Consider the following 26759-nt stretch of genomic DNA (forward strand, 5'->3'; position numbering starts at 1 on the left):
ATTCATTTTTTTTTCCAATTAAGGGCCAGTTTAGTGTGGCCAATAGACCTACCCTGTACATCTTTGGGTTGTGTGGGTGAGTCCCACGCAGACACAGGGAGGATATGCAAACTCCACACGGACAGTGACCCGGGGCTGGGATCAAATCTGGGTCCTCTGAGCATGAAGCAGCAGTGCTAACCACTGCACCATCGTGCCGCCCCTAGAGTTTTGAAAGATGACCACCAATGCATCAATTATCTCTTATAGCTACCTCTTTCAACACTCCGGCATGTAGATTGTCAGGTCCTGGGGATTAATCAACTATTAGCCACATTAATATCTTGAATACTACATTTAAATAAATTTATTTCAGTTCCTCATTCCTGAAGGATCCTTGATTCCCTATTATTTCTGGGAAGTTTTTGCATCTTCTTTCACAAACACAGAAAACAGAAGTAGGATTAGGCCATTTGGTCCTTTGAGCCTGCTCCACCATTCAGTGTGATCTTGACTGATCCTTTATCTCAACACCATACCCTGTTCTCTCCGCATACCCAATGACACCTTCAGAGTCTGGAAATCTATCTATTTCCTTCTTAATTATGTTGACTGACTTGGTCTTCACAGTCTTCTGTGGTGGAAATTCCACAGGTTCATTACCCTCTGAAGAAATTCCTCCTTATCTCAGTCCAAAATTGCCTACCCTGTAGAAGACCCACACAAAGTAATTATTTAAATTCTCTGCCGTTTCCCTTTTCCCCATTATAAATTCTCCTGTCTCTGCCTGCAATTGACCCACATTTGTCTTTACTAATCTACAGTTTTACTTGATTTCATTTACTATACCTGTAGAGTTGTCATGGTGGCACAATGGAATGAGAGGCAGGAAACAATACCATGTAGTAAGCAGTATGTGGGATCATCCTCACAATTCCCAAGTCATTCCACTGTGGGTAGTAATCAAATAAAATCCATATGCTTCCGCATCAGAAAGGAGGAATATATGAAAATGTTAGTTCCCCACGTAACTACAAAACTCCTGAAGTTGAATACAACAGCATTGCGGAGGACATAAGTAAAAATCAAACCCAACTGCTCATTCAGACCATGTTTTTGAAGACTTAAGTGGAAAATAATTAAGAAAATTACACAAATATCAGTATTCGGTGAGGAGTTGGGTTAAAGGGGGGACCCCCAGTGGATTAGAATGGAGGAGAGTTTGTGCATGGGGTCAGGGCTGAGGGTGTTGTCAATAGTCCCGGGGAAATATTCGGGGAATCCGGTGGTAGTAGCGATGTTGAAAATCTGGAGGCAGTCAGCCAGCATTTTAGGCTCTGGGCAGGGTCAAGGGAAATGTCGATTCGGGGGAATCATAGATTTGAGCCAGGGAAGTGGGATGGCAGTTTTCGGAGATGGGAGGAGAAGGGAGGTAGGGCACTAAAGGATTTGTTTTTGTGGGGCCTGTTTGCAGGACTGGAGGAGCTGGGGGCGAAATATAGGTTGGGGCAGGGGGAGATATTTTAGGTATATGCAGGTCCGAGATTTTGCTAGGAAGGAGATACAGAGCTTTCCTGTGGTGCCGCCCCCCCCCCCCCCCCTCCTCCCCGCTGTTGGAGGAGGTGCTGACGACAGGGGGAGTGGAGAGGTGGGTAATGTTAGCGATTTATGGGGTGATTCTGGAAGAAGAAGGCATCGCTGGAGGGGATTAAGACAATGTGGGAGGAAGAGTTGGGGGAGGTAGTGGAGTAGGGGTTGTGGTGTGAGGTGCTCTGGAGGGTGAATGCCCGAGTTTGGGGCTGATACAGCTGAAGGTGGTGTATAGGCGCACCTCACAAAGGCGAGGATGAGCCGACTCTTTGAGGGGGTAGAGGATGTTTGTGAACGTTGCCGGGGGTGGGGGGGGGGTGGGGGGGCAAACCAAGTTCATATATGTCGGTCCTGTCCAAGACTGGAAGGGTATTAGAGGGAGGTCTTACGGGTAATCTTGATGGTGGTGCATATGAAACTCGAACTGGGTCCCCTGGAAGCCATACTCAGGGTGTCAGATCATCTGGGTTTGGAAGTGTCTGGAAGTGTTTGGAGGCAGATGTCTTAGCCTTCGCCTCATTGATCGCCCGAAGGCGGGTCCTGTTGGGGTGGAGGTCAGCTTCTCCACCCTGTGCCCTGGCGTGGCAGGGGGATCTGCTGGAGTTCCTAACATTCGAGAAAAGAAGTTCGGGTTGAGGGGAAGGATGGAAAGGTTCTACAATTCATGAGCTTTGTTTATTATGCATTTTCAAGAATTAGATGACATCAAACATTAGTGGGGGTGGTTGAGGAGGAGGGGTTTGGACTGTGTATGTTGTTGGTGACTATGTATGGGGTGATGGTGGACTCCTGATACTTTTTCTTTGATGTTTGTATTTAAAATGTTGAGGGTTGTTTGGGGGTTGGTGGGATGAAGGGATTGTTGGCCTGGGGATTGTCATTGTATTTGTTACTGTTCATAGAATTATCATAGAATTATCATAGAATTTACAGTGCAGGAGGCCATTCGACCCATTGAGTCTGCACCGGTTCTTGGAAAGAGCACCCTACCCAAGCCCACACCTCCACCCTATCCCCATAACCCAGTAACCCTACCCAACACTAAGGACAATTTTGGACACTAAGGACAATTTAGCATGGCCAATCCACCTAACCTGCACATCTTTGGACTGTGGGAGGAAACCGGAGCATCCGGAGGAAGCCCACACACACACAGAGAACGTGCAGACTGTACAGACAGCAACCCAAGCCGGGAATCGAACCTGGGACCCTGGAGCTGTGAAGCAATTGTGCTAACCACTGTTGTACCGTGCTGTTGATTGTTGGTGGGTGTAAATTTGGATGAAAATGTGAAAAGGAGAATAAAAATATTTTTTAAAAAGTCAGTATTCATAATTTGCTACCTGAAGGACTTTCGACATTGTTAAAAATTTCCTCAGGTTCTAAGGACCCACCAGTTGTTTGTGGAGTTGCTCCTGTACGTTACTTTTTTCTATGTTGACTGTCTTCAGTTGTTCTTCCAGCCTATTTGTTCCAGCCTCAGACTCAGCTAATTTGGTGTTCAGCTCTTCACATTCTTCATCCAAATGATCAACTCGTTGTAACAGAGTTTTAATCTTAGCTTTCAGAGACTTGATTCATTAATGAAAAACACAATTAATATCAACAATTAAAATAAAACTTCCCTTTAATAAAATCTGAAGCATAGCTTCTTTCCAGTTAGCAGTACATTGTAATGATCACCGTGTGAATATAATCAGGCTGTGTCCTGTTTTTCTAAGAAGGGTATTATTAAATTTATCCTAAGTTCCTGCTTTCCAAAAGGAAATTTGGCTACATTCCTACATTGGCTGCATTAATTGGCTGTAAAGTGCTTTGGATGTTTGGTAGCCATGAGAAGCTTTGCATAAATGCAAATCTCTTTTTTTTCCCTCTTAGGCCTTTATATGCAAAATGTAATGCCCCCTTTCTAGATAACCAAGATAAAGTTGACCTGTTCTGCTGTATCAACCCCCTTCCTTTTCCAACAAGCCAAATTTCCTTTTATCCCTGAGCCCCTATCTCTCTCTATTTAATCTTCAATCTATTTTTCCCTGTCTTCTCCAAGCTCATCTCAGTCATGAGATCGTCTCTAATAACTCTGCCAAGGCCAGGTTTCATACAAAACTCTTTATTTGAACAATGAAAAGAACCGCTGCCGTGGTGTACATTGCTTACATCCCAATACGGACACCATCAGGAACGCCGGCCTGGGGTCTGACTGCGGGCTTTAAACTCCTGCCGAATGGTTCCTATTGGCCAAACCTTGGCCTGCTCAATAGGGGAACTCATTCCACAAACCCCACGGGGAGATGAATCGATGTTCCCCCGATGTTCATGGTTGTCATAACATCCCTCCCCACTCAAGTCAGTTTTACCCCAGTGGTTCCACAATGTGGAGGCCTCTTCGCATACAGCCTTGAGTCTGTAGTTGGTGAAGCTGGATTGGGAGGTGTGAAATGGATCAGCGATCTTTGCTTCTGCAGTGAGTGCTTAAGGGTTGCCAATATGGATTATTTAGGAAACTTGCCCCATTTTCTCTAATAAGACTCCAGGGACCCAACTGGAGTCATCTCTGAAATTTCGTATGTTGACTGGTCTTGAACACTTTCTCAGATATTATGGCATCATGATTCCTTTTTTGGTTTTCCAATTGGGACTCCACCCCCCCGCCAAGTTTGGAAATAACAAGCTTAACCTGGTGCGGAGCCACTGTCACATCAACAGTTCTGCTGGGACAACTCCTGTCGTGGTATGGGGAGTGGTACTGTAATCAAATAAGAACCGTGCCAGCCTAGTCTCTATTGATATGGCTTGATGCTTCTTCATGCCATTCTTGAAGGTCTGCGCTGCTCGTTCTGCTAATCCGTTGGAGAATGATGATATGGTGCCGTCCTAATGTTTTTGATGCCATTTGACTTAATGAAGATCTGGAACTCCCCACTAGTGAAAACTGTGCTATTGTCGGAGAATAAGACCTTCGGTACGCCGTGTGTGCTAAAACTTTGTGGAAGTTTCTCGATGCTGGCGTGGGAGATTGTAGAGGCTATACAATGTGTCTCCATCCACTTGAAATACGCAACCATCAAGGTCAGGAACATAGATGCCAAGAAAGGCCCGGTCTACATACAGCCGCACCCGTGGCCTGCCTGGCCATTCCCACGGGTGTAGGGAGGCTGAAGTGGGGGTTTCTGGTTTTCCTGGCATAAGTTACATTGTTTAACTAAGTCCATGATGTCCATGTCGAGCTCGGACCACCAAATGTAGCTCCTGGTGAGCATCTTCATTTGGAAATCCCAGGGTTGCCGTTATGTAATTCCATTAGGATGGGGCGCTGCCCTGGATGGGGAACAACCACCCGGATCCCCACAAGATTATACCATCCTTGACACTGAGTTCATCTCTCTTAGTTAGGTATGGTTTCATGTCATCACAGGATTGTCCTCAGATCATGCATTTCAGGGTCATATGCTTTAGCTTTGATAACTTTGGATCCTTCTGTGTCCAAGCCTTGATTTGCTTCACTGATATGGGGAGGGTTTCAAAGACATTCAAGGCCATTGTGACTCTTCTAACACAGGCAAGGGTGCCAGGCTTGCAGGAGCAAAACATCAAGGTTGGCTATTCATGTTCCAGAGCGATGCTCTATGGAATATTTGTTGGCTGCTAGTAACAGGACCAAATGCTGGGCAGAGGTGATAGGAGGGATTGCCCAATAATGAGGCTTGTGGTCTGTCACTATCATAAAACACTACAGTAGATGCTCTGGTGAAATTATTTTACACAAAATAGTGGATTGCCTTGATCCACTAAAGTTCACCTACCGCTGCAACAGGTCCACAGCAGACGCCATCTCCATGGCCCTGCACTCTAGTCTGGAACACTTAGATAACAAAGACACCTATGTTAGACTCCTATTTATCGACTACAGCTCAGCCTTCAACACCATCATTCCTATGAAACCCATCTCCAAACTCCATGGCCTTGGCCTCGGCTCCTCCCTCTGCGACGGAACCCTGAACTTTCTAAACCACAGGCCACAATCGTGTCCTCAGCCCCCTACTATACTCCTTGTACACCTATGACTGTGGCCAAATTCCCCTCCAACGCAATTTTCAAATTTGCTGATGACACCACAGTAGTGGATCGGATTTCAAACAATGACGAGACAGAGTACAGGAATGAGATAGAGAATCTGGTGAACTGGTGCGATGACAATAATATCTCCCTCAATGCCAACAAAATGAAGGAGATTGTCATCGACTTCAGGAAGCGTAGTGGAGAACATGCCCGTGTCTACATTAATGGGAACGAAGTAGAAAGGGTCAAGAGCTTCAAGTTTTTAGGTGTCCAGATCATCAACAACCTGGCCTGCTCCCCCCATGCCGACAGTATAGTTAAGAAAGCCCACCAACGACTCTAATTTCTCAGGAGACTAAGGAAATTTGGCATGTCACCTACGACTCCCACCAACTTCTACAGATGCACCATAGAAAGCATTCTTTCTGGTTATATCACAGCTTGGTATGGATCCTGCTCTGCTCAAGACCGCAGGAAACTACAAAAGGTCGTCAACGTAGCCCAATGCATTATGCAAACCAGCCTCCCATCCGTGCCTCGGAAAGGCAGCCAGCATAATTAAGGACCCCACGCACCCCGGACATACTCTCTTCCACCTTCTTCCGTCAGGAAAAAGATACCAACGGTTGAGGTCACGTACCAACCGACTCAAGAACAGCTTCTTCCCTACTGCCATCAGACTTTTGAATGGACCTACCTCGTATTAAATTGATCTTTTCTCTACACCTTACTATAACTGTAACATTATATTCTGCAGTCTCTCCTTCCTTTCCTATGTACGGTATGCATTGTTTGTACAGTTTGCAAGAAACAATACTTTTCACTGTATACTAATACATGTGACAATAATAAATCAAATAAAAAAAAAAGAACAGGCTTAAAGGCTAAATGGCATATTCCTGTTTTGATGTTCTTAACTAGGTCTGAAATCACTGAAGATGTTGTTTAAAGCAGATGACTGCAGAGTAGAAAATTAAGATACTGTTATTGAAGTTTGCATTAAGCTTCATTTAAGTCTCGGACACGACACTAAAGGCAGGTCAGAGTGACAAAGCAAATACAAGTTGCATGGTAGTTCACAGGAAGATCAAGGCCACATGCAGCCAGTAAAAGGGTATTCAGCGAAGCTAACTGCATTTTGTCTCCCCAGTGTAAAGGAAAGTCTTTTAAAATTAATTTGTCTGATAAACACTTTGGAACTTTTTCCTCAGTAAATTCACTTGCACTACAAAATCTGGCAAACTCATACTCGTCCAGATAAAAGTGAGCAACAAATGCAGTGTACTAGATTACAGGAAGTACACATGAATAACTGTCTCAAATTAAAACAGTTTATGAGGCTCTGGAGAGCAATGTAGAAGGACAAGGCTGCATCTTCTTGGCTTGAACGGGAAAGTTGAACAGCTGGTCCACCGGTTCCTCCCTGGGCTCGTCCTCCAGCCCCTGCTGGTTCGGCGCCACCTCATCATCCTCCTTGGAGGTGGCCACATGTTCCTCATCACCAACCTCCATCTCGTCGCCCCGCTGCTGTGCGAGGTTGTGTGGATACAGCAGACCACCACAATGCAGGCGACCCTCCGAGGGGTGGGTAGAGTGCACCACTGGAGTAGTCGAGACATCGGAACCGCACCTTGAGGAGTCTGATGCAACTCCCAATCACAGCCCGGGTGGCTGCAAGAGCCTCTTTGTACCGGGCCTCCACCTCGGTCTTTGGCCTCCATATTGGCGTCTTAGCCAGGTCCTCAGCGGATACATCTTATCCTCCAAGAGCCAGCCGCCCATCCTGGGGTTGTCCTCAAAGAGGCTGGGGATGACCGTCTGCCCCAGGACGTAGCTGTTGTGGACACTCCCCGGGAAGTGTACACACATATCCATGATCTTCATGTGGTGATTGCACATGAGCTGTATGTTCAGGAAGTGGAACCTCTTTCTTTTAACGTGGGGCACTCCAAGGTGGCCAGGTGAGTGCAGGGCAACATCGTGCCATCTATTACCCCCTGGATTTGTGGCATCCCGGTGATGGTGGAGAAACCTGCTGCCCTGGCATCCTGTTGGGCTTGGTCCATGTCAATGTTGATGTAGTTTTCCACCCGGGCAAACAGGGCATCCGTGATCTGTCAGCTGTGGCCTGAGAGATGCCACACATGTCCACGTTCGAGCCCTGGAAGGATCCTGAAGTGTAGAAGTTCAGGGCTGCAGTGACCTTGATGGCAACCGGGGCAGGTGTCCTCCTCCTCCATGTGGTGCCAAGTGTCCGAGGACATGGCACAGACGCCGCACCATCTTCTTGTTGAGGCGGAGCCTACTGCAGCATGCGCTGTCCTCATCTGTTCAAATGACCAGTAACGCCTGTAAATGCTGGGCTGTTGCGGGCCTCCCCCTCTGGGTCCCTCCCTGGCCTAATGGGCAGCCGGGTCCTCAGAGTGTGGGGTGGGATCCGGCACATGGGCCGCCGCCTCAAGCATCTGCAGATGCTATTGCCGCTGTCGCCGGCATCTGGAGGCCCGGCCTAGCAACAGCAACCCTAGGGAAAGTTCTGCTGGGTCCAAAATCCCTGCCATAGCGTTCAATATCTGTGAGGCATTTGGAGAGGGTATTAGACTGACAAAGTGGTGGCTCCAACCCCGGGACCCGCCATTACCCCACTGATTTCCACCCCCTCCCCCATACCCAGAACGCCCTGCCCTTACAATTCCAGCCGCAACAAGCTTCCCTCACCAGACCCCAGATCCTGTACCCCAGACACCCACTCATAACATCACCTGGACTGGGCGCTGGTCCCCTCGCCGTGGCACTCAACCACCCTCCAGCCGTGGACATGTCCTCGGAGGTGTGTCTCATCCCCTGGATGTTCGGATGTTAGCTGCTGCGTGTGTGGTGTTGCCTCCCGTAGTGTTCAGGCACAGTGTCCAGGCATGACAGTCCGATCAGGCATGACTCCTATATGATACATGTCCCGCTCGCCCACCCACGAGAATCCACTTGGTGTTGTTTGAAGTGCTCACTTAACCACGACTGCCAATTTCGTATTAGCAATAGCTCTCGGCCGCACGGCCAGAGGCCTCGGCAGTTGGTGGGGGTTAGAGGTGAATGATGGGGCAGACGGGCAGGGACAGGAGTTGCTCTCGGAATGGGTACACACAATACAGGAGTTGGCATCGTGGTGCCGCACATGATGCCCCCCCCCCCCCCCCCCCCCCCCCCGGTGCCCCCCACAACCCCCGCCCCCGAACGCTTCCTCCCACCCTCCCATGGCGGCACACCCCTGCGGAGGGTCCCCCACGAGCACTGGGGTGGTAAGACCAGCGCCCCCGGGCTCTTTGCATATGAGCAAAGATGGCTACTCACTTCCTCGGCTCCCCATAGAAGCCCTTCCGTCAGGTTCATACTTTTAAAAAGAAGTACGAATCGGTGCCAGCGTGACCACTTGCTGGGGAGGCCGATGAATCACGGGAGGCCGTTGGATAAGGGGTGGCTCCTGTTTTATGGGAATAGGGCTTAAGTGGTGATAATCAGTTTCTCGCCACACTACAACGAGGTCACGATTTCGCCTATGGGAGCGGTCTGGTTGCATCGCAAACTGTTTGGCACCTGCCACGCTTCACATTTTCGGCCTCTCCCACTATTCACCAGCCTTGTTTCTCTCGAGCGAAGGCGCAACAAGGCCGGAGAATCGTGCCCACAGTCTTTTCTCTCCCTATTGCCTTTTCCTCCTCATTGACTAATGCAAACTAGTATTTGGTGCAGGATTTCTGGCGTAAGAGAATGGAGCTGGACATGAACTTAATGTAGAATTAAATATGGACTAAATATGTATATGTTCTTAAAGATTAGTGTGCTTTTTATATTGTAATTTGCTAGGTTCATTACCTCTTCATGTCTCAACATGCTGTTGATTTTCACTTTTTCTTTGTCCAGTTCGCTGCTAATCATTTTGAGCTGTTGTTTTGTTTTCGTCAGTTGACCGGTTAGAAGTTTAACTTGCTCTTCAAGAGTCAGCATCACACTTTTGTCTGCCATCTTGGTTCTCATTTCTTCCAACAGTGTCTGCTTAGACAGCTCTAGCCAGAAATAGCAACAGAATTACAATTCAAATTCAAACCACATCATATAATCTTGCCTTTTTTACACCAGTGTTTTTTTGAACTTCAGGAGATTAGTGTCTGTGAGCAAATTTGTGTCCTATGCATTACAAAATCTGGTGACTGAATCTAGGGCAGAATCATGGATGTGTGATAAATTTGGTCTTAGAGTTGGCCAGATTTTGCAATGCACATGCCAGAAATTGGCTGACAGATAGATGCCAGTCTCCTCGAATCCAAACTAAAAGAACCTTAGATTCAACTTTCAGTATTAGTGAAATCATCCCTGAAGAGTTGTGTTGGTCTACAATAAAGACACTTTATTGCTCATCCCTATACTACTAAATAGTTTGCGAGGTAATTTCAGTGGGAAGTTAAACCACATCACTGTGTGGAATCAGATATATGCCACACAGGGCAACAGCAGTACATTTGCTTTCCTAGATGGCATTGGTGACCTAGTTGGGCTTTTACAAAAATCCTAAATTTCATTAGGTTTCCTTAGTCACCATTACCAATACTGGCTTTTTATTAACTAAATTTCTGAAGTTGTTATGGTGGGATTTGAACATATGTCTCTGAATCATTTGCCCAATAATATAGTCCGGAATCTTACCAAAGTGTCAGCTCGGAGTGAAAATTATCCAGCTGCACAGTCCAGCTTTCACTCTCGAACCTGAGCCTTTCTGATAAAAAAGAGTGGACGCGGTTTCCACCATCACTCTGTGGGGTGGGGCCTGATGGTGCTGGCACCCAGCTCTGTAGATAACTGGGTGCCATCTTTAAAGAGTATCCCGATAAACACTGAAGTGGCACTGCCCCCCCCCCCCCCCCCCCCCCCCCCCCGCCACCACCACCACCCACCATGGAAGTATCGGGTGCTCCCTCCCCCCACTACTACCATGGAGGTATCGGGAACACCCCCCCAGCCCCATGACAATCATTGAAGGTTACCTCCCACCACCGCGGATGTATCACTAGCGTTTCCACCCCCACTCCCCATCAGGCCTGCAGGTTTCCCCCTCACTGCCCACTCTCCCCTCCCCCACCACACATAACCACCCTCTTGTGGAACTCCCACAAGAGCCTACCCCGGCACTGCCCGTTGACACATGTTGGCACTTCCAGGTTGACCAACAATCCCTCTCATCAGAGACGATTCTTCCTTATGGAAGTTGTTGGCTGGTATCAGTAGAGGTGTTGGTGGATCATTGACTCAAGCAGCAGCCCTCTCTTTTCATCTTTCTTGCCATTCTCTCAGTGGCTGCTGGTGTTCATTGGAAGGTCTTCACACCATTTTAATGATGGATAGCCATTTTGATCGTGATTGGGCATCTGTTTCCCATGTGATGAAGTTGATTAAGCAGACCTTCATGAGGGCTTTGAGATATTCTTTGAAATGATTTCTTGGGCCCTTGCGCGAAGGGGTTCCCTGGTGTAACTCTGAGCACCTGTTGGGCTGTCTTGATTTGGGGTATAACATGACATTCCCAATTTATTTCAACTAATATGATTATCACGGCTTCTATACTTGTCCACATCTTGGAGGATGGTTATATTTGTTCCTTGCCTTCCCACTTCTTTTCTAAGATTCTTCTAATAGCATTGATTACATTCTAGGGTCTTGATATGGCATTTGTAAAAGCTGTCCAAGTTTCAACACCGTACTTTGAGTTTAGTTTCAGGTCTGATACCACAATTCTCAAAGACTCAAACAGAGGAGTAGGCCACTCGGCCCCTTGAGCCTGCTACTCCATTCAATACAATCATGGCTGATCTGATTGTAACCTCAACTTCTCATTCCCACTTCACACCAATAATCTTTCACCCCCTTGCTTATCAAGAATCTATCTATCTGTGCCTTGATGTATAAATTACTCGAGTATGTAATTTGCCACAGGCTGGCTAACATATTGGATTCAGTGTATACCTTTTCAACAATGTTAGCTTTTGGGATAGATAGTTTTCAAGGTATAGGAAGATATGGGAATTTCCCAACACTTCACCCTGAATCTTAATTGAGAGCGTGGATTTAATATACTTTGTGGGTTTGTAAAGGACCTTCCTATAATGCGTTAGGGCTGGGGGGATTCAAAATGGGGCTTGTGTGCCCTTGGCTGTGTGTTCTCCGCTGAGGCCCCTCACGTAATACAGCTATATATTTCTCGGCGCTGCGAGATAAATCTATTGATAGTAACCCTATTATTGGAATTTTGGGGTAATCCCTGATGAGATAGGTGTAGATCCTCACTAGTCAGATGCCTTGTCCTGCGCCTCATTACTTGCAAGTCAACTTATCTTATTCAATTGGAAGTCTGCTGCTCCACCCTCCCATTTGCAATGGGTCAAGGAGATGATGATGTTTCTTCAACTTTTCAAAAAAAATAAATTTAGAGTACCCAATTCATTCCTTTTATAATTAAGGGGCAATTTAGCGTGGCCAATCCACCTAGCCTGCACATCTTTAGGTTGTGGGGGCGAAACCCATGCAAAGACGGGGAGAATGTATAAACTCCATGTGGTGGTATGACTAGGAGGTTTACGGTACCTCAGAGTAGTGCTGCCATTGGTGCAGCGGACTCGCTGCCCATTGGCTAAGGCAGGTCATGTGTCTCTCTGCCAATTGGCTGAGGTCAATCAAGTGACTGCTCGCCGATCGGCCGGTAGCCCCTCCTATGAGGCGAGGTATAAGAACCCGTAGCAGCCGGCAGTCGGCCTTACTCTGTAAGTCGACGGCCGGGCACACAGCTAGTTCATTAAAGCCTGATATTTGGAACTTCTTCACGATTCGAGTCCAATTAATGGTGCATCAATTTAATGAACTAGAATTTGGAAATGGAGCTTCAGATCAAACCAGACTGCCTCCGCGTCAGCCCGCATGCTACAAACGCGTCAGCAACTTTTAAACATTGGCTGGCGTGCTTCAATAGTTACCTCACCACTACAGACAATCAACCAACAATGGAGCAGAAACTCCACATCCTCCACTCGTGCATGGGCACCGCCGTTTATTCGATGATAGAGGATGAACAGGACTATGACGCAGCCATGGATCTCCTGAAAGGACATTTTCTCAGGCCTGTAAACCAAGTTTACACGCGGCACCTCCTGGCAACAAGGCAACAGATCCCCGGTGAGTCTCTTGATGAGATTTATCGGGCCCTCATTGTCCTGGGGAGAAATTGCGCCTGCCTGCAAGTTACTGCGGCGGAGCACACTGAACTGCTAATCAGGGATGCCTTTGTCGCGGGCATGCAATCCTCTCAGATACGCCAGCGGCTCCTAGAGAAGGACACTTTGAGCCTCATTGAGGCACGGACCCTCGCATCCTCCATGGAGGTTGCAGACCGAAACACCCGCGCATATGTCCCCAGCCGCGCGGCGACCCCTTGGGCAACTTGGCACGCACCTCCCCTCACCCCCGTCGATTCCGACCCCCCCAGGCCTGCGCTGCGGGACGCCCCGATAAGCCCACGGGGCCCCGCTGTTATTTCTGTGGCCAGGCCAAGCACCCCCGCCCGCGCTGTCCAGCCCGCTCCGCAGTCTGCAAGAGCTGCGGTAAGAAGGGCCACTGCTCCGTGGTCTGCCAGTCCAGGTCGGTTCCTGCTGCTCCACGCAACGACCGAGGATCAACCCCCCCCCCCCCCCCCCGCACCCCCCCAGGCCCCAGGCGGCCCACAGACCTCTCTGCCCCCGCTCCCAGCCACCACGAGTGACCAACGGGGCCCTGACGCCACGTATGGGCCCCGGGCGCCGCCATTTTGGGGCACCGGCTCCACGTGCAAGCCACGGGCGTGCCATTTTGGGGCCCCGACTCCACGTGTGGGCTCCGGACGCCGCCACTTTGGGACCCCGACTCCACATGCGGCCGACGTGCGCCGCCATCTTGGGTCGGCACAGAGGACCCCACCAGTGAATACTCCATGGGAGAAGACGACTCCGAGCTCCTGCCACGACTCGCTGCTGTGACACTGGACCAATCGTGGCCCCGCACGCTCTCCACGGCGACTACGCAAATCCTCCTAAACGGACACGAGACGTGCTGCCTACTAGACTCCGGGAGCACAGAGAGTTTTGTCCACCCTGACACGGTAAGACGCTGCGCACTCCCTGTTCACTCGGTTAAGCACAAAATCGCTCTGGCTTCAGGTTCGCACTCCGTCCAAATCACCGGGTGCTGCCTAGTGGACCTCACGGTCCAGGGGAGGGTTTTTAAAAATTACAAACTCCTCGTCCTTCCCCATCTCTGCGCACCAGCACTTTTAGGACTGGATTTCCAATGCAACCTGCAGAGCTTGACCTTTAAATTCGGCGGCCCTATTCCCATCCCCTTACTGTCTGCAGCCTCACGTCCCTCAAAGTGGACCCCCTTCCTTGTTTGCGAACCTCAGCCCGGATTGCAAGCCCGTCACCACTAGGAGCAGACGATACAGTGCCCATGACCGGACCTTCATCAGGTCCGAGGTCCAGAGGCTGCTGAAGGAAGGAGTCATTGAGGCCAGCAACAGTCCCTGGCGAGCCCGAGTGCTGGTGGTTAGGGTTGGGGAGAAAAACCGGATGGTCATTGACTACAGTCAGACCATCAACAGGTTTACGCAGCTGGACGCGTATCCTCTTCCCCATATCTCCGACCTGGTTAACAGGATCGCGAAGTACAAAGTCTTCTCCACGGTGGACCTTAAGTCCGCCTATCACCAGTTGCCCATCCGAGTGACCGAAAGTACACTGCGTTCGAAACGGATGGGCGCCTCTACCACTTTCTAAGGGTTCCATTCGGTGTCACAAATGGGGTCTCGGTCTTCCAACGGGAGATGGACCGAATGGTTGACCAACACTGTTTACGGGCAACCTACCCGTATCGCGACAATGTCACCTCTGCGGCCATGACCAGCAGGACCATGACACCAACCTCCAAAAATTCCTCCGTACCGCAAAACTCCTTAACCTCACATACAATAAGGATAAGTGCGTGTTTAACACCGACCGTCCAGCCATTCTCGGCTACGTAGTGCGTAACGGAGTGATAGGCCCCGACCCCGAACGCATGTGCCCCCTAATGGAACTCCCTCTCCCCAACTCCCTCAAAGCCCTCAAACGCTGTCTGGGCTTCTTTTCTTATTATGCCCAGTGGGTCCCGAACTACGCCGACAAAGCCCGCCACCTCATCCAATCCACCACGTTTCCACTGTCGATGGAGGCCCGCCAGGCCTTTAGCCGCATCAAAGCAGACATTGCAAGGGCCACGATGCGCGCTATCGACGAGTCCCTCCCATTCCAGATCAAGAGCGACACGTCCGATGTAGCTCTGGCGGCCACCCTGAACCAAGCGGGCAGACCCGTGGCCTTCTTTTCCCGGGCCTTCCACGCTTCCGAACTCCGCCACTCCTCGGTGGAAAAGGAGGCACAGGCCATAGTCGAAGCTGTGCGATACTGGAGGCACTATCTGGCCGGCAGGAGGTTCATCCTCCTCACAGACCAACGGTCAGTGGCCTTTATGTTCGATAATGCACAGAGGGGCAAGATCAAGAACGACAAGATCTTGCGGTGGCGGATCGAGTTGTCCGTACAACTACGATATCTTGTATCATCCTGGGAAGCTCAACGAGCCTCCTGATGCCCTGTCCCGCGGTACCTGCGCCAGCGCGCAGATAGACCACCTCCGCACCCTCCACACGGACCTCTGCCATCCAGGGGTAACCCGCTTCTACCATTTCATTAAGACCCGCAACCTGCCCTACTCCATCGAGGAGGTCAGGACCGTAACTAGGGACTGCCACATTTGCGCGGAGTGCTAGCCGCCCCAAGCAAGCGCGTCTGCTAAAGGCGTCCCGCCCCTTTGAACGTCTCAGCATGGACTTCAAGGGTCCCCTCCCCTCCAACAACCGCAACATATACTTTCTAAGTGTGATTGACGAGCACTCCCGCTTTCCTTTTGCCATCCCCTGCCCCGACATGACCACAATAACCGTCACCAAGGCCCCCCTCTCCATTTTCTCCCTGTTTGGTTACCCCGCATACATCCACAGCGACCGGGGGTCCTCTTTCATCGAGTCGATTTGATGTTCCACTGGACTTTTTGTCGGACTCTTTGTGTTGTTCAGCGTTCCCTTGAACACCGTTGCATCTTCCTTTTCGTTTTTTTGCTTGTTTGTTCCTCGATTGTTCATAAGTGCATTGTGCGCGGTATTGTTCTTTTGTACATTCGTCGCGGGCCAGTGGACAGCCACCAGACATCTCGGTACACCTCGTTCTCTTTAGTCATACTACCAGTTCGACGCCCCCCCCCCCCCTTTTCTCCTCTCCTCGTCTCCCCTCCCCCCCGCCCCGGCTTCTTTCTCCACAAGAGGTGAATGTGGCGGTATGACTAGGACGTTTACGGTACCTCAGAGTAGTGCTGCCATTGGTGCAGAGGACTCTCTGCCCATTGGCTCAGGCAGGTCATGTGCCCCTCTGCCAATTGGCTGAGGTCAGTCATGTGACTGCTTGCCGATTGGCCGAGAGGCCGTTAGCCCCTCCTACGAGGTGGGGTATAAGAACCCGTAGCAGCCGGCAGTCGGCCTTTCTCTGTAAGTCGACTGCCGGGCACACAGCTAGTTCATTAAAGCCTGATATTTGGAACTTCTTCACGACTCACGTCCAATTGATGGTGCATCACTCCACATGGACAGTGACGCACAGCCGGGATTGAACCTGGGACCTCGGCGCCGTGAGGCATCAGGACTAACCCACTGCACCACCGTGCTGCCCTTTGTTTCTTCAACATGAAAGGATTAAATTTTCCTTACGTGGCACAATTAAAACATTTGATTCAGTCCGGCAATCTGTTATTCGTTATTTTGACAACCTTTCTTTTTCTTCTATAAGTTCAATAATTCTTTCTATTGCTCTTTTTTCCCTTTGTTTCTTGGTGCGATCCCAGTTGGTATTAAAACTGGGCAGGAAGATCCCAGTGTGGAATCCTGGCTCAAGGTTGCTGGCACGATTCAACGGACTGTCAGGCTCCAGCGCTAAGAATCACCACGCTATTCAATGGCACTTTGCCAGTTTGTTTTGGCCTCAGGGAGTTTCTCTCCGCCGATGCCACGCTCAGAGAGATTTTCTGCTGGGGGGCACTGCCAGGGTGCCAGTGCTAGGGTGCTCAGGTGCCACCCTGCCTTGTCCCTGACTAGGATAGTCTCCAATGACCTGTGAGACCTCCTGAGGTGTGGTTTCATTTGTATACTAGTCGGTTCCCTGGCGAGGTCTCCCAGGCGCGGCTGTACAGTCCCAGGCGCCGGGTGAATCCATGGTCTGGGTATTTAAATGAGCCTTAAGCTCATTTAAATAGGCAGATCTGGATTTTGGACTCTGGCGCAATTCACCCATTGCGCAGATCACTGAATCACGCCCTCTAACTTTTACTTATTTTATATAAAATGTGGAGGAACAGTAACAGGACCGCTAATTAGTTTTAACAAGAAAAAAACATTTATTAAACATGTACATCTTAGAGTTCAGACGATCAAAATGAACGTACTGCCCAGGTTCCTCTTCCTGTTTAGATCCATTCCGATCTACATCCCCAAGGCCTTTTTCAAAGCGCTGGACAAACTCATCATGGCGTTCGTATGGGGGGGTAAAAATGCTAGGATCCCAAAGAAGGTCTTACAAAAAACAAAAACCAGGGGAGGGCTAGCCCTCCCGAATCTACAATTCTACCACTGGGCAGCAACAGCCGAGCGAGTAAGGGGATGGATCCAGGAGCCAGAGGCTGAGTGGGTGCGTGCGGAGGAGGCCTCCTGCATGGGAACCTCCCTCCGGGCCCTCGCCACGGCAGCACTCCCATCCCCACCCAAAAAACACTCCAGCAGCCCAGTGGTGACAGCCACCCTCCAATCCTGGAACCAACTGCGGCAGCAACTTGGCCTGACCAAAATGTCGAACAGGGCTCCCATCTGCAACAACCATAGGTTCACACCAGCACTGACTGACGCCACCTTCAAAAGGTGGAGGCAGGACGGGGGGACACTGACAGTCAGGGACCTATACACGGACGACAGGATCGCAACACTGGACGAACTGACAGAGAAGTTTCAGCTAGCTGGGGGGAACGAGCTACGGTACCTGCAGCTCAAAAACTTCCTACGAAAGGAGACAAGGACGTACCCACAACCGCCACGACAGACACTACTGGAAGACCTACTGGACGCAAGTATCCTAGAGAAAGGGAACTGTAGTGACATGTATGACCGACTGGTAGATAGGGACGACACCGTACTGGACGCAACAAGAAGGAAATGGGAGGACGACCTGGGGATGGAGATAGGGTGGGGACTCTGGAGCGAAGCACTGCATAGGGTCAACTCCACCTCCACGTGCGCAAGGCTCAGCCTGACGCAACTAAAAGTGGTACATAGAGCCCACTTAACAAGAACCCGTATGAGTAGGTTCTTCCCGGAGGTGGAAGACAGATGTGAACGGTGCCAAAGAGGCCCGGCCAACCACGCCCACATGTTCTGGTCTTGCCCCAGACTCGTGGAGTACTGGACAGCCTTCTTCGAGGTTATGTCCAAAGTGGTGGGAGTGAGGGTGGAGCCATGCCCGATAGTGGCGGTCTTCGGGGTTTCAGAACAGCCAGATCTATTCCTGGGGAGGAGGGCGGACGCCCTTGCCTTTGCCTCCCTGATCGCCCGCCGTAGAATCCTGTTTGGCTGGCGGTCAGCAGCACCGCCCAGAGCTGCGGATTGGCTGTCCGACCTCTCGGAATCTCTCCAAATGGAGAAAATCAAATTTGCCATCCGAGGGTCGGACGACGGCTTCCACAGAACGTGGGAGCCATTCATGCAACTGTTCCGGGACCTATTTGTGGCCAATGTACAAGAGGAAGAATAGTCGGGGGAAGGTAGCGGGAGGGGCTACAGGTTCGGTACGGGGGTTCGATGGCTAGCTAAGGCCCAAAACCAAACTAAATAAACATGTTGGGGGGGGGGGGGGGGGGGGCGGGCGCAGTTACTACTACGAAGATGCTTACCTGTAAATATGTATGTTAATTTTTGCGTGTTTGTTTGTTGTTTTTTTTTTTTTTTTTTTTTTTTTTTTTTTTTTGTTCTTTTTCTCTCCTAACAATTTGTAATTTGTTCAATATAAAATATGAAAACTGAATAAAAACATTTATAAAAAAAAAAACATGTACATCTTAAGCCAGGCATTTTCAAATGCGGGGGCGCGATCCGCGGGTGGGTCGCGGTCGGGAGGGTCGCAGAGCCGTCCGTCACGGCACTCCTGATTGCGCAAATTTGCACGCAACAGCCGGCTTTTAACAATGCCGGCTGCAAGCGACGTTCAAAAAGACTGTGACCGTACAAAAAAAATGCGGCCGCACTGCGCATGCGTGCCCGCTCATCCTCAAAATCCCCCCCTATGATTCTTATGCTGCGAGCCACCTTGTCTCATTGAACTCTGGCTTCCACATGAGTGATTTCAAATTCTACTTTCAAAAATCAGACTCTCAATCTTCTTTTAAATTCCACTGCTTCCATCAAGGTTTCGCTTTCGGGGTTTAAACCTCTCCCTTCAGATTTCCTTTGTCTTAAAGGATTGAAGACAAACTCCACGGTCCAGCCACCGATTTCCACAATTATTTAATATAACGTCTCCCAAACTGTAGTAATTTTCCATAAACATTCACTACTGCAGAAATATTAATGTTCTCTCACAATCCAATGTCTTTTCAACTCTCTGTGACTTTAATGAACAATAAGCTGTTCTGGTTGCCAGCTTCCTCTGTTCTACACTGCTTGGAAACTTTCTTAATTTCTCTAGTTTCTTTAACTAGCTGGATTTTAGAGTTCTGGCATCTGTTTTTTTCGGCCATTATTCCATAGTATGGATTTTCGTCTAGCAAGGCGAAGAGGTTCTGATTCCCTCATTATACTTCTAAAACCAATGGCTACTAGATCAACTGTGAGAGCTGCCTTCTCTCTCACTACCTATCTCCAACTGCAATCAAATTAGCTAAACCAAAAACTAAAACCTTCTCTACCTTACAAGGCCCTAATTGGTAAGCAGCCACTGCTGGTTTATTTACTCTTTTATGTCATAGCCCTCTCTAAGCACAACAGAATGACAGTTGGAATTCAAACTAATCCCTACACATACAAGCACTGTTGTCCAGCATGAATCTAACTATAGGTTTTATCTGTCCAGGCACAGAAACATTAAATTAAACCTGGGCAGCACGGTGGCACAGTGATTAGCACTGCGGCTTCATGGTGCCGAGGACCCAGGTTCGAACCTGGCCCTGGGTCACTGACCGTGTGGAGTTTGCACATTCTCCCTGTGTTTGCGTGGGTTTCGATCTCACAAGCCAAAAATGTGCAGAGTAGGTGGATTGGTCACGCTAAATTGCCCCTTAATTGGAAAAAATGAATTGGGTACTCTAAATTTAAAAAGAAAATTAAATTAAACCCACTTTAAACTATATCGAGAGCAGCACGGTGGCGCAGTGGTGAGCACTGCTGCCTCACAACGCTGAGGACCCAGGTTCGATCCCGGCCTCGGGTCACTGTCCGTGTGGAGTTTACACATTCTCCCAGTGTTTGTGTGGGTCTCACCCTTATATCCCAAAGATGTGCAAGTTAGGTGGATTGACCACACTAAATTGTTCCCTAATTGGAAAACAAAATTGGCTACTCTAAATTTAAAACAAATAACATAAAGCTATACCTTATTTCTAATGTTTACCAAGACAAAACTACCATTAAACCTACCTTAATTTTGAAAAAAAAACCATGAAAATCGCTTATTGTCACAAGTAGGCTTCAAATGAAGTTACTGTGAAAAGCCCCTAGTCGCCACATTCCGGCGCCTGTTTGGGGAGGCTGGTACGGGAATTGAACCCGCACTGTTGGCCTGCCTTGGTCTGCTTTAAAAGTCAGCTATTTAGCCCACTAAGCCAGCCCCAATTTTCCTAACATTGATCAATCAGGGGTTATGTGGAGAAGGCAAGAGAATGCGGATGAGAAAAATATAAGCCATGATTGAATGGCGGAGCAGACTCAATAGGCCGAGTGGCCTAATTCTGTTTCTATGTCTTATGGTCGTATTCTTTTTTGAACTCCTTTTCTTCTAACTTTTTCTTTGTCTATATTTTATGATTTACCTTTTTGTAAAAACCAATAAATAAAGTTTGAAAAAGAAATTGTGGGTTTGATGTGGTGGTGGTGCTCTGCAGTTGCCAAGCACCACCACTACATCAAACCTGTAAATTTTATTTATTAGTTTTTACAACAAGGTATAAAAAGGTAAATCATAAAATATAGGCAAAGACATAAAGGCCCCTACTGGCATTTCAGTAGATATGTTGCCAATTGCTTAATATATTCAAATCTGCTGTACAGGATGAAAGCTGGTAACCAGATGAATAGAAAACCATTAGGAAGTGCCTGAGGGGCTGCCAACAAGATGAAGGTTAATGGAAAAAGCTGGGCTGTGATCAAAGTAATGCTAAGGAATTAATGAGCACATGTAATCTTGGCACCCACAGAGACGCAGAAAGGTCCAAGTAGAAGATAAAAATTCCTGAAATCGGACTTGGACTCAGTTTAAAATGAAAGAAAAAACCTAAGCAATTCACCAAGGTTCCTTTAATAGCACCTCCCAAACCTATGACCTCTACCACCCAGAAGGACAAGGGCAGCAGATGCATTGGCACACCACCATCTGCAAGTTCCCCTCCAAGCCAAACACCATCCTGACTTGAAATGATATCTGTTGCTGGGTCAAAATCTTGGAACTTTCTTCCAAACAGCACTGTGGGTGTACCTACACTATGTGGACAGCAACAGTTCAAGATAGCAGCTCACCACCTTCTTCTCAGGAGCTATTAGACATGGGCAATAATTGCACACCTAGCTAGCAATGCCTACACCCCGTGAAAGAATTTTGAAATGTGAATATTCTTTAAGTTCCATTTTCCTCCACTCCCTCAAAACCCACCTGGCCAACCACAATCAATCATCAAAAGAAATACCAGGAAGAGTGTATTCCAGACTTACCAAGTTCACTTATGAGTACATGCTGTCCTTTAACTTCGTCCTTCAGCATTGATAGTTTCTCTTCTAATGTAGCACTTCCTAAAACAGAGCTACAGAATTAAATTCAAGACAAGCTAAAGAAAATATCTCACAGCTTTTCACAACCCAGCTCTTCCCTATAGGGCAAAATGTAATTTCAGGGTGAGAGTGGAGGTTTTGGTGATCAAATGTTTAATTGAGTTCAAGACAGCTGAAAATAATTTTAAGAATGTTAGAAAAGAAAATACTGCAACTGTTGGAAACCCAAAATAAAAACAGAAACCACTGGAAATATTCAGCAGGTCAGGCAGCATCTGCGGAGAGAATCAGAATTAACATTTTAGGTCAATGACCTTTCATAAGAATTGGAAAATGTTAGAAATGTAATAAGCATGTAATGGGGCCTCACGGTAGCATGGTGGTTAGCATCAATGCTTCACAGCTCCAGGGTCCCAGGTTCGATTCCCGGCTGGGTCACTGTCTGTGTGGAGTCTGCACGTCCTCCCCGTGTGTGCGTGGGTTTCCCCCGGGTGCTCCGGTTTCCTCCCACAGTCCAAAGATGTGCAGGTTAGGTGGATTGGCCATGATAAATTGCCCGTAGCGTAAGGTTAATGGGGGGATTGTTGGGTTACGGGTATACGGGTTACGTGGGTTTAAGTAGGGTGATCATTGCTCGGCACAACATCGAGGGCCGAAGGGCCTGTTCTGTGCTGTACTGTTCTATGTTCTATGTTCTTTCAGCAAAGTCAGGAGACAGGGAAAAGTCAAAGGGAGCGAAGAACAAAAAACGAGGACCCTTAATAGGATGGAAGGGAGGAGTGATTAAATAAAAATATAATAAATGCGCTTGAAGTGTAGTTAAATATAATAATAATAATAATAATAATAATCGCTTATTGTCACAAGTAGGCTTCAATTAAGTTACTGTGAAAAGCCCCTAGTCGCCACATTTCGGTGCCTGTTCGGGGAGGTCGGTAGGGGAATTAAGCCCGCGCTGCTGGCCTTGTTCTGCATTACAAGCCAGCTGTTTAGCCCACTGTGCTAAACCAGCCCCTATATCCTCAGCATGAATGCCAAATGATGCCTATATCAATGAAAAATATATTGGCGCATAACTTCCTTGGAGCGGAAATTAACTGCTGATTGCCACTCCGTAGCGACTTAGCTTTGCTTGAAATCCAAAGCCCCTGACTCGCCCAACCTTCCTGACTCAGGCCAAGTGGGACTGAAACAGCAAAGCAGTTTAGGGGCTCCAGCAGCGAGGTATACAAGAAACCCCCTTTTTACAGCACTAGCTGCGGTAAAGCAGGAGAGTTTAATGGGGCCATTGAAATGGAGAGGCTAAGTTTCAAAAGTAAGTGAATGGGATGCGGGGTTAAGACATCGGCAGCAGGGTGGGTGTCAGTGAAATGAGGCCCGGTGTCAGGTCAGGCTAAGGATGGGGGTGGGGGGGGGGGGTGTTGAGCATATGGTCAGGTCAGTATCACATCAGGTGCAGACAAAGGGGGGGTTTGTCGAGTCGGTTCCGTGGGAGGGGTACGAGCAAGGGCTGGGTCAAGGGGGAGGCACGTCAGGTCTGTACATGGTTGGGGGGGGGGGGGGGAGTCATTTGGGTCAGGGGATACTTGGTTTCAAGAGGGTGGTGGTGTGGGGGGGTCTCCTGGAGGTCGGGGTATGGGGGATTTCCCATGTGGGGCTCAGTCTGGGTCTTTCAAATAGTTACTCTGAAGTTCTTTTCTTTCTAACTCTCTGAGTAACTATGAGTGTAAAACTGGCAGAACCATCTGAAATTGGAGATGTGAATTGCTTTGTCAGATGGTTCCCAGTGCAGCACAATTGTCCAGGGGAAGTAAGCTCTTCTGGGCAATTGCTGGGTAAACCCTTAAGTGAGAACTTCCAAGAGGAATTCCCCAGCACATCTTTGGAGTACCCCACAAATGCGGTGCTGGGGAGCCAGGAAGGTATGGCCCATTTTGTGTCATATGAAGGGCAGCATGGCGGTGCAGTGGTTAGCACTGCTGCCTCACGGTGCCGAGATCCCAGGTTAATCCTGGACCTGAGTCACTGTCCATGTTGTGTTTGCACATTCTCTCCATGTTTACGTGGGTTTCGCCCCCACAGCCCAAAGATGTGCAGGGTAGGTGGATTGGCAATGCTAAATTGCGCCTTAAGTGGAAAAAATGAATTGGGCTCTCTAAATTTTTTTTAAAATAAGTGTGTCATATGAAATTAAGATTACCTTTCCTCAGTCTCTCTTTATCATGCTCAAGTTTTGTTACTGTCTCAGAGTTTTTTCTGTTAATCTCCTCCATTTGTTTGTCAAACTCTTTTATCTTCAGGCTTTGCTGCTCTTTTTCCTTTTCAAGTTCTTTATTAAAATTATCTATTTTCTTTTTCATTTGATTTTGCTGCTCTGCTGTGGCCTGTAGTTCAGCTTTTAGTGGGCTAATGCTGCTCATGAGTTCAGTGAGATGTTTGTTTATTCGTGTCAGGTCTTTGCTCTGTTCAGAGGCCCAATATGCCACATCAGTTGCTGTCATCATTTCATTGCCAAGGGTTTCTTTCACCACTTCCTGAAATCTGCTGAGAGCTGATGGGATATTCTGGTTGTGGCAAATGCTGATAATTGAATTGCTGACCTTTTTAAGGGTCGCTTGTGTGCAGGCACAGGCATCACATGGTACAAGGGCCGATTCCACTGTCTGTGAACCAATGTTCCGAGTATCCGTAGCTATACTAGGAGAGTTTCTGCATGCTTCATCTAATCCAATGTGCACGGGTGTGGCAGACATTTGTGACCGAGGCATTCCTGTAGGTTTAATGCTGCTGGGGATTGACGATGAGTTACAAGGTACACATGAACAATTCTTCAACCTTTTAATCTCTGCCTTGGAATTCATCAGGTCGCTTTGCAGTTTAGAAAGATCTGCCGCCATCAACTTTTTCTATTAAAATAAGAACACAATTTAACATTTAAATAATCTGCTCTCTCATGTGCAATACGTGTTATAATTTAATTTGAACAGCAAGTACTTAAAACAGTATTTTGATGGAGGGCAGATAATATATTATTTTTGGCAGTATTTCAAGAAAATAGCAAAGCAAGTTTTTCCTTATTTCAGAGCTTTTAAATCTGTCAGTGGTGTCATGTGAACGGATTAATAAACCGAAGAAAACCTTCCTGAAAAGAGGTCCTTGAAGTTTGCCAAGTAATCCCACCTTGGGAACTCCTTTGTCATCAGAAGAGATGACTGGGGGCAGCACAGTGGTGCAGTGGTTAGCACTGGGACCACAGCACTGAGGACCCAGGTTCGAATCCCGGCTCTGGGTCACTGTCCATGTGGAGTTTGCACATTTTCCCCGTGTATGCGTGGGTTTCACCCCCATAACCCAAAGTTGTGCTGGTTAGGTGGATTGGCCATGCTAAATTGCCCCTTAATTGGAAAAAAAAATAATTGGGTACTCTAAAATTAAAATAAAAAGAAGTGATGGCTGGAGTTTGTTTACCATTTCCAGTGTCTAGATCAAATTCAAACAACTGAAACTTTTCCCAAGTTGTCAGGCTGCTATTAGATAGGTGCTGTCACAGTATACACACAGTAGATTAACTGAACTGGTGTTGATCCCAAAATGACTTTCCAGCTTCATAATTGTATAATCACTAAGACAGTCTATTTAGACCCCTGTGGCATCATCCAACTCTGTCACTGCCTCAACTCATCGCTGTTGAAACCCTCATTCAAACCCTTTGTTATCTTTGGACTTGATTATTCCACTAATGCACTTCTGGCTGGCCTCCCAGTGTAAATTTCAAGCCATTCAAATATATGCTGCCTGTGCTCTTACTAGCCTCAAGTCCCATTCATCTCTCACCCATGTTCTCAATGGCCTATATCCCATCAAGCAACTGATCAATTTTAAGGTTCTCATCCATATTTTCAGATCTCTATTGATGTAGCCCTACATTCCACAGAGATATTTACATTCCTCTAATTCTGGCCTCTTGAGCAGACTTGATTTTAATCGCCCAATCATTTGTGGCCATGCCTTTAGCTGTCAAGGCCCTGAGCGCTAAAACTCTCTTCCTAAACCTCTTTGTCCCACTACCTCTCTTTCCTCCTTTAAGACACTCCTAAAAGAAAAAAACACCTCTATGACCAAGCTTTTGGGTATCCGCCTAATCGTTCCTTACGCGGTATCACATTTTGCTTTATAATGCTCCTGTGAAGAATATTTTATTACATTAAATGTAATATATAACTAAGAGTTATTGTTGTTACAATTCCCATTACTGCCTATGTAGAATTGAACTGCTGAAATTAGATATGGGCACGGGAAAAAGGGTGACCAATTATCCTGGATGTTTGGGGATTGTCCAGGAATCCTGGGCCTGGGCTTTCTGTGACACCACGTGTCCCGGATTCCTCCCGGCCGTGAGTAGGGAAACTGTTCAGAGTGTCTGTGCACTGTTTTGCTGCTCGTGCACAGTCCAGAGCCGGTCTAGTACGCATGTTCAGCACTCAGTCACGAGTGAGCAGCAGCACCGCCAGAGCTTTCCTCAGGGAGATGTCCAGCTTTGGCAGGTGGGTGGTTGGGGTTTTTGGGGAGGTCTGTCCTGGCCTGAATGGAGGATGGTCTCCATCGCAAGGGGATTTGAGTGCAGGAGTAAAGATGTCTTACTGCAATGGTATAGAGCCTCTTTGAAACCACACATAGTGTGTGTCTTGTTTTGGTCTCCTTATCTAAGGAAGGATATACTTGCCATGGAGGGAGTACAATGAAGGTTCACCAGGCTAATCCCTGGATGGCGGAATTATTTTATGAGGAGAGAAACTGGCCCTGTTTTCTCTATAGTTTTGAAGAATGAGAGGTGATCTCATTGAAACCTACAAAATATTTACAGAGTCTGACAGGGTAGATATAGATACGACGTGTCACCTGGCTGGTGAGTTTAGAACCAGGGTACACAGTCTTAGAATAAGAGGCAGGTCATTTA

The 26759-nt window shown here is 48.0% G+C and overlaps 1 protein-coding gene across 5 annotated transcripts in view; it reads right to left on the reverse strand.

The window, feature by feature from the left end:
- ccdc157 (coiled-coil domain containing 157) overlaps window positions 1-26759 on the reverse strand; it is a 95728-nt gene that overhangs the window by 16072 nt on the left and 52897 nt on the right. For all 5 annotated transcript variants that reach the window (XM_038785742.1, XM_038785481.1, XM_038785642.1 and 2 more), the window contains exons 4-7: window positions 24003-24708; window positions 21746-21823; window positions 9499-9689; window positions 2964-3140 (exon numbers count right to left, since the gene is read on the reverse strand). In XM_038785742.1, the coding sequence (XP_038641670.1) occupies window positions 2964-3140; window positions 9499-9689; window positions 21746-21823; window positions 24003-24708 (1152 nt within the window). The remainder of the gene's footprint in view (window positions 1-2963; window positions 3141-9498; window positions 9690-21745; window positions 21824-24002; window positions 24709-26759) is intronic.

This window comes from Scyliorhinus canicula, chromosome 1, assembly GCF_902713615.1.
Source record: "Scyliorhinus canicula chromosome 1, sScyCan1.1, whole genome shotgun sequence".
Classification (NCBI taxonomy): Eukaryota; Metazoa; Chordata; class Chondrichthyes; order Carcharhiniformes; family Scyliorhinidae; genus Scyliorhinus; species Scyliorhinus canicula.